The sequence below is a fragment of the Mobula hypostoma genome, chromosome 18, assembly GCF_963921235.1.
Source record: "Mobula hypostoma chromosome 18, sMobHyp1.1, whole genome shotgun sequence".
NCBI classification, from domain to species: domain Eukaryota; kingdom Metazoa; phylum Chordata; class Chondrichthyes; order Myliobatiformes; family Myliobatidae; genus Mobula; species Mobula hypostoma.
In genome coordinates this window covers 40,269,348-40,277,858 of record NC_086114.1, presented here as the reverse complement: position 1 = coordinate 40,277,858, position 8,511 = coordinate 40,269,348, and the positions used below count along the sequence as shown (strand labels likewise).

The 8,511-nt window shown below is 44.5% G+C and overlaps 1 protein-coding gene across 2 annotated transcripts in view; it reads left to right on the top strand.

The window, feature by feature from the left end:
• Window positions 1–231: 231 nt before the first annotated feature.
• The window catches only part of pdlim1 (PDZ and LIM domain 1 (elfin)), a 90,181-nt gene continuing 81,901 nt past the window's right edge, over window positions 232–8,511 (top strand). Inside the window, exon 1 of one of the 2 annotated variants that reach the window (XM_063070771.1) lies at window positions 232–537. In XM_063070771.1, the coding sequence (XP_062926841.1) occupies window positions 442–537 (96 nt within the window). In that variant the 5' untranslated portion in view covers window positions 232–441. The remainder of the gene's footprint in view (window positions 538–8,511) is intronic. The other variant, XM_063070772.1, reaches the window with a different exon arrangement.

The following is an 8,511-nucleotide window of genomic DNA, read 5'->3' as shown; positions in this document are numbered from 1 at the left end:
CCCCTCTCCAGCGTCCACCTTATGTATAGGAGGGTAAGGGTGAGGGGGTGGGTTCAGTTTCTGTTACTACCCAGGGTGGGATTTACAATTATTCTTACTGTGTTTGGGTTTGGGTAGCACGTTTATAGCGAGCCGCCGGCAATATTTTGTTAACCCGCCGCTGTTGGTTTGCAGAATCACTGAGCAAGCTGAGAACTTCAATCTTCCGCGGTAAACAGTAGGGAGAGGGCGGCCCTCGCGGTGCAGAGCCGACAGAAGCTCTGCCCTCGGGGGCGGAGCGGCTCCGCTCGGTACAGCCAGCTCCATACAAGGTGAGGCCGAGTGCTGACGCGAGCTGGCCGCACAATAAAATCCCCCCACCCTAGCACAGCCCTGCCCGCCGTGCGGATCGAGTCCATCTGAAACAGAGGCGAGCCGCAGCCGGCATCGTCCCCGCTCAGGATGTCCCAATTCCGGATCAGTCTGCGCGGCCCGGCGCCCTGGGGCTTCAGGCTGGTCGGGGGCAAGGACTTCGAGCAACCGCTCACCATCTCCAGGGTAAATATTCAGAGGGTAGCCGCGGCGATCTCAGCTCGTCCGGTCCAGCGGGGATGGGGAGGAGGGTTGGATGAGGGGGAGGGAGGTGAGAGAGGAGAGGAGACTGGGGCAGGGAGGACGGGACAAGAAGGGAGAAGGGCATGGGACAGTCTCCGCAACATCTTCGGGTGAGATGGAGAAGGGTGAGTGGACCCTGAGAGCTTAGGGAGGGTTTGCTCCTAGAGGGTGTTCCTCTATCTCCCTTAAAGTGGGGCATCTCTTTTGGTCGATTCCCAACTCTCCTGGACTGAGAACTCTGAGGGTGAGGAAAGGTCCTGGAGCTGCTGGTAAGGTGGGGGTAGAGAATCATGGGGGTTGACAGGGGGATGTGGAGCACGCACTGGGAAAAGGGTCTATACTCCAAACTTTAATTGTGGGTGAGTGGATGGAGAAGTTCGTTAATTGTTGAGAATTAGAATGTTGCTGTGAGGGTGACACCCATTGCTTGCAGTCGGTTACTTCCTTCATTTGCTGTGGGGAAGGGAATAATGGTACTCTCACTGAAGGGTTCTGTCCCAGCACTAAATGGGCCCTTTTACACACTGGGTTAACTTGGTGGTGTAGGGTGAGTAGTTTGTGGTTGAGGATTGATACTGGATGTAAATGATGCTTGGAGTGGGTAGTGGGGTTTGTACGCTGGGCTATATGGTAGTTGGAGTTGTTTATCAGCTCAGATGCACTGTTAACTGATTCTAATGTGGGTTTGAAATAGAGCACAGAGCTGCTATTGTCTGATACACTGGACCTGGGTATTGTTGAGTTTATACTGGTAGGTACAGGCTCACCTTTGAGTATAAATGACTGAGTAAACAGGTTACTTTATCTCTCATTGTAAGTGCTGCGTTTTGGTGCTATGTGTGATTTTTTTTCAGTGATCACTTTTTCCCCCCATGGGTGTTGAACTGACAGCTCCCGAGAGGGTAATGAAGTTAAAAAGAACACACCTTCATAAAAGAACCAGGTGTACACTCAGTGGCCACTTTATTAGGTACATCTGTACACCTGCTGGTTCATGTAAATATCTAACCAGCCAATCATGTGGTAGCAACCCAATGCATTAAAAGCATACAGACATGGTCAATTGGTCCAGACCAAACATCAGAATGGGGAGGGAATGTGATCCTAAGTGACTCTGACTGTGGAATGATTGCTGGTGCCAGGCGGGGTGGTTCGAGTATCTCAGAAACGGCTGAACACTTGAATTTTCACACATAACAGTCTCTAGAGGTTGCGGGGAATGGTGCAAAAAACAGTGAGTGACAATTCTGTGGGTGAGAGGTCTGAGGTGAATCGCCAGACTGGTTCATGCTGACAGGAAGGTGACAGTAACTCAAATAGTCACAACAGCGGCGTGCAGAACACCTCTGAATGTATGACACATGGAACCTTGAAATGGATGGGCTACAGCAGCAGAAAACCATGAACATGCGCTCAGATGCCATGTTATTAGATGCAGGAGGTACCTAATAAAGTGGCTGTTGAGGTAATATCCAGATGGAAAGTGATTACATTTCATTGCAGAAAGACTGAGCAGTGTGGCTAATTGTAAGTGGGACTGAGTAGGGGGCTCCCATTAGGAGAGGATAAAGGCCCAATGGATTGACTACTCGGGCTGTGGTTCTTGGACAAACTGAACTTTCTGATGATGAGCTCTGCTTCTGAGGAGGGTATTGAAACCAGGTGCTTCCCAGCAATAGGAGGAAGGATGCCTGATGTGACTAAGCATTAGGTCATAACACTAGCTTGGGGATTTTTTGCGTGCCTGTTCCTGACCTCATCTTGGATGTGCAAAGATCCAAAATGTTCAGACTGGCTGGATCAGGAAAGCAGAATGTGTGAATTTAACTCATATTTGTATAACACTTCTCACAATCATAGAGCAGCCAAAAATGCTTTGCAGCCAATGTAAGCTCTTGAAATCATGATCATAATGTAATGATTATAATTATTTTGAAAGGCGGGCTGGCTGCTACAATAAAGTTAGGATAACTTCTTTCTAGTTTCTTCAGGAATAGTAAAGCATTTGACTTAACTGCATAAATTTGTCATACAATTGTTACAATACAAAATGAGGTTACTTGACCCATTCAACATATGATGGCTTTGTGTACAACAATTGAGTGTGTTTCATTCACTGACTGTGCCCCATGGCCCTGTGAGTTCTCTCCAGTACTGCCCCAGTTTCTTTCGGGGTCTTCAGTATCCTGCATGGTAGAGAGCACAAGCTTATTACCACTCACCCTGTAGGAAAAGTTCTTCCTTGCATTCTCTCTTATAAAACTATATAGTGCCATCATCAACTTTCTCTCGTTACTTCAACAAAATAGTCATTGGTGGCAGCGGGGAGGGGTGGTTAGTCAAACTGATCTCCGTTTTACAAATACCTGCTGGATCTCCTTAATTAAGTCATTTAGACCTGGTTACTATTTAGGAACAATAATAGAATTATTCTGCATGGAAACATACCCTTCAGTCCAACTCGATCATGCCGAGCAAGGTGCCTACCTGTGCTAGCACCATCTGCCTGCATTTGGCCCATATCTCTAAGCCTTTCCTATCCCTGAACTGGTCCAAGATTCTTTTCAACTTTTAATTGTGCCTGTCTCTACCACCACCTTTGGCAGCTTCATCTATATACTCACTACTCGGTGACCATCCATCTTCTCTAGTCTTCCCAGTGTTTTATAAACCTCTACAAGGTCACCCCTCAGCCTCATTGTTCCAGGCTAAACAGTTTCAGTTGTCTGTCTTCCTGTTATAATTCTGGACCTCCAGCCTTGGCAATGTCCATTTGAATTTTTTCTGCACCATCTCTAGCATAATCGTGTGCTTCCAGATCTGCATGCAACTTACTAGGTGTATTCTCTTCAACATCAAGGCATCTTACGCCTTCTACTTATTGCCCTGACTAATGAAGGCAAGTATGCAATGTCTTCTTCGCTACCTTGTCTTAACTGTGTCATGACTTTCACAACATGTACTTGTAATTACTAGGTCTCCCTAACCTACAACACTCATCAGGGTCCTGCTATTTGCTATGTATGCCGTGTCCTGGATTATTCACCCAGAATGCATCAAATGCCAAAGGGACTGGCCTGTAGTTACTTAGGAATGTCCTGCCATCTTTGCTAAAACAATGGTATCGCATTCACCACTTCCCAACATAATAAGGCATCTCCCCTGTGCCTAGTGAAGATTGGGAAGTCCTTCAATTATCTTCACTCCTACTTCTCTTAAATCTGGGATGTAAGCCACCCAGATCTGGGATTTATCCAGTATACTTATCGCCAGTCTTCTTTGTACCTCCTACCTGTCCAATTTCATTCTAGTTATTAGATCTACCATTTCTGCTTCTATTATTTTGTCAGAATCCTTTTCCTTAGTGAATACTGAGACAAAGTACTTGTTGAGTGTTTTAGCTTTGCTTGACTTCTGAGCATCTGTCATGTCAGCTTCTAGTCCTTTGCAGGGCCTATCCTGCTTAATACTACCCTCGTACTGTTAACACGCTAATGGATTGTTGGCTTCTCTTTTATATTAACTACCATTCTTTGCTTAAAGTTCCTGCCGTAAGATTGTTCTTTCTCTGTGAACAAAGCAGTAGAGATATCCACACCTGCGAATGCAAACATAACCCACCCCCATGATAGTATAAACTGCAGCCACTGATTTATTGCAGGGTGAACTTGCTCTTAGCCCTGACCTCATCAGTTTCCTCCCTGAAGCTTTCTTTCTCGCCACTCCTTGAAATCAGTCTGTGTGACTAAATTTTGATCATCTATCCTAAAAGTTCGTTATAAACTCTGTCTAGTATTGAATAAGTAGTAATACAACTCTCAGCGTGAGGAGGCCATTCAGCCCTCATTATGCCTTTGTGGCTATTCATCCAGTCCCACCTCTTTTACCTGTATCCATCCCACCTTCCCTTGGCTCTAAGCCTGCTCACTTATGGCCGCTGGTCGATGTTGGACTCTGACCCTTTAAAGCCGCAAGTTTAAAATTCTGATCCTTGAGTTGAAATCCCCCTGTGGTTTCCTCTTGCCTGTCTCTGTAAACTCCCCCAGCACTACCACTCTCTCTAATCCAGTCCCAGTTTCTTGGAAAGCTAGTTTTTATCATTCCATCTTTGGCAATTAGACCCCAGGCTCTGTAATACTTAGCCTAAATCCCACTTTTTATATAAAAAAAATCTTGTAATAAGATTGAAAACTAGAATCAGCAAAAGTGATCACAGCACTGAATCTCTTAACCATGTATGTGTAAATGCATTGAGTTGCTGTCACATAGCTGATTAGATAGTAGATATTTGCATTAACGAGCAGGTATACAGGTGTACCTAAAAGTAAAGTGGCCACTGTGTGCATTTCACTTCAAGATGTTGACCTATTTAAATTTCTTACATCTGTCAGTAATTTATCTTGCTTAATTCCATCCTACTTTTTCAGTTTTCTCTTACTTTTCTCTCTTGCTTTAACTTTAACTCATTTTCTCATTCCAATGATCAGCTTTTCCTTTTATCAATTTTGGTCGTGTTTCCTTCTCATTGCATCTCCTGTTTGTTGGATTGAAAGGAAAAACGTTTGTTGATGCTGGGCATTTGGGCAAATTCCAGCTTTCAACTAATTGTTTTTTCTTGTGGGACGTCATTATGCTTTTATAATTGGCTCCAACAAGAGAAATCCTTGGTATGATACAGGATGTGGTTTCAGTGTTTGGAATGTTGAGTCTTTGGAGCTTTCTTAGTTTACAGTGTCTCAAGGTAATACTTGACATTGTGTAGGTTTGTGGATGCAGAACATTCTTCTACACCATAAGAGGTCTTCATCCCATTGCACTCATTCTGGTCAAAAAAGTTACCCACCCTCCCTGCACTGCGTCTATAGCCCAGTAGTTCATGACTTTTTGAGTAGGCATGCAAGTGCTTGTTCAATATGCTGAGGTTTCCGCCAGACCCTACCACCCTCTGCGTAAAAATCTACCTCTTCACTTTAACTTAACTTTTTTATTTACCACTTTTAATCTGTGGTTCCTGATTTTTCTCCCCTCGATTGAGGTCTATCCAATTTTATACACCTCTATTAAATCTCTCCGTGTCCTTTCCTGTTCCACATAAAACAACCCCAGCCAATATAATATTTACTTAGAGTTACCTCATAACTTTGCAGTCTCACCGATATCCATCTTGGTGTGCTGTCCCTGCAGTGACATATATCTTGTAATGTGATTCTGACGAATGGTCATACAGTCACCATAGATATACAGCAAGGCAACATGCCTTTCAGCCCAGTTCACATATGTCTTGCTGAAGCCCACACATGTGACATCTACAGTACTACCTGGTCCTCATCAGTTTTATTAGTTACCACCTCAAACTACTGAAGCTTGACATTATCCAAAACAAAGCCAGTCTTATACCCTTGACGTTTGCACCTTGCCCTTAAATTCTCCTGGCTTTCATTCCTCAGGCCTCTCTGCAATATGTACACAGGTGCTGTAGCTGCACTTCAGTTTCAACACTCTAACAGTTTTAATATTTTCTTCCTGTTTAGTTATGTAGTCAGGAATTCTCTTGCCCTTGTCATGGAAGTGAGTCTCTGTCTGTGCATGAGGAATGGTCAAACATGTTCATGCTTTGTTTTGACTTTGTTTTTATCAGTCTTGCTTCACTCGTTATCTCCCCGAAACACTCCTTTTCCTGTTGAAATTACTTGTCCATTCTTAGACTTGTCTGCTCAGGGTCTAATTATGTGAGTGAGCCAGAATGTTTTTCTTTGCAATACTGAGTTAAAGGCACGAGACAGCACTGCATGTGTATGGAAGGCAAGGTAAATGGAGAAGTGACGACAAAGGTAGACTGAATTCAGAATCAGGTTTATTATCGCTCACATATATTGTGAAATTTGTTTTTTTGGTAGAGGTACAGAGCAAGATATGAAATTATTGTTACAATAAAAATATAATATAAATAGTGCTAAAGAGGAATAGCAAGGTAGCGGTCATGGGTTCATGTCCATTTCTATTGGCAGAGAGGAAGAGGCTGTTCCTAAAACGTTGAGTATGTACCACCCCTTTGATGGTCGTAGTGAGAAGAGAGCATGTTGGAGGTAGCGAGGGTCCTTAATGATGGATGCTGCCACCTTGAGGCACTGCCTTTTGAAGAAGTCCTTGATGGTGGGGAAGTCTACAACCTTTGGAAACCTCTTTTGATCCTGTGCATTAGAGGTCTTGATGCAACTAGTCAGAATGATCTCCACCATACATCCATAGTGTGTCGGCTCCCCCACGCATCAAGCAAACCGGCTCCAGCAGTTGCGGGCGAGTCCGCAGCCAGCAGCAACCAAGGGGGCAGGGCAGACCTCGGCCCGGAAGCCAACGCCACTTCTGCCCCGCAAAGAGCGGGGGATGCTGGGAGCGGACACTTAAGCGCACGTAGATAGAAACAGTAAACAGTTCAACCAGACCCTGCTCGACTCAGTGTGTTGCTTTCACTCGTTGCGTATCAGCGCGACCACGATAGAAATTTTCTAGAGTTGTTGATGACAGACCCAATCTCCTCAAACTTCTGTTGAAATATAGCCACTGGTGTGCCTTCTCCTGATTGCATCAATATGTTGGGTCCAAGATAGATCCTCTGAGATGCTGATGCCCAGAAACTGCTCACCCTTTCCACTGCTGACCCTTCAATGAGGACTGCTGTGTGTTCTGTCTTCGACTTCCTGAAGTCCACATTCAATTCTTGGTCTTGCCGATGTGAGTGCAAGGGTGTTGCTGCGACACAACTGAACCAGCAAATCTGTTTTACTTCTCCTCATCATCATCTGAGATTCTACTAACATCAGTTGTGTTGTCGATGACCTTATAGATGGCATCCGAGCTGTGACTAGCCACAAAGTTATGTGTAGAGAGAGTAGAGCAGTGGGTTAAGCATGCATCCTTGAGGTGCATCTATGTTAATTCTCAGTGCAGAGGATATGTTATTACTGATCCACGCTGACTGTGGTCTCCTGAGGAAGTGAGGGCTTCAGTTGTAGAGGGAGGTACAGAGGCCGATGTGTTGAAGCTTTCTGATTTGTACTGAGGGGATGCAGAGCTGTAATCAATAAACAGCAGTCTGACATGGGTATTACAGTTGTCCAGGTGGTCTGTGTGGAACAAAAGACTTGCATTTATTTCACAAACAAGAGAAAATCTGCAGATGCTGGAAATCCAAGCAACACACACAAAAACGCTAGAGGAACTCAGCAGACCAGGCAACATCTATGGGGAAAAAAAGTACAGTCGATATTTTGGACTGAAACCCTTCAGCAGGACTTGCATTTATTTGATACCTTCCATAACTGATGCTGGATGCTTTAGTTAATTTATAAACTACTCACTTCCATAAATGGCAGCAGACAAGTGCTTTGATGAACTATTCCAGGTACTGTTCGAAGGGGAAATATTGGCTAAGGAAATGCTCTTCTCTGAACAGACTCAAGATAATTTTAAACATCTATAGGGTCTGTGCTTCAGTGACTTGTCCAACACTTGGTGCTTCTAGAAGTGCAGCTCCCACTCAGTACCGCAGTAGAGTGCGCAGACTATTGTATTGGGAGGGCCATCTTTGTTTTTGACCAACCAGTGTTGCAGCTCTGTGTGAGTAACATTAGTTCATGGAGGCAATTAGGTCAGTACAATGCTCTGATATCTCCTGTACATAATCCATCTGTAAATAAGGGTCCCATTAGAGCACTAAACACATGCTGACCGGAGCGAACTGTGATGTTTTGGTGTTAGTTAAAGGCTCCATCTTACAAGTGGGTTGTTGCCAGAGAGCCCAAATTAACTTTTCCCATCCAGGTAGGTATTGGATAAATTCCCAGAAAGCCAAGTACTGCAGATGGTGGAATTTTGAAATAAAATGTGGGTCCAGCAGCATCTGTGCAAAGTTGAGAA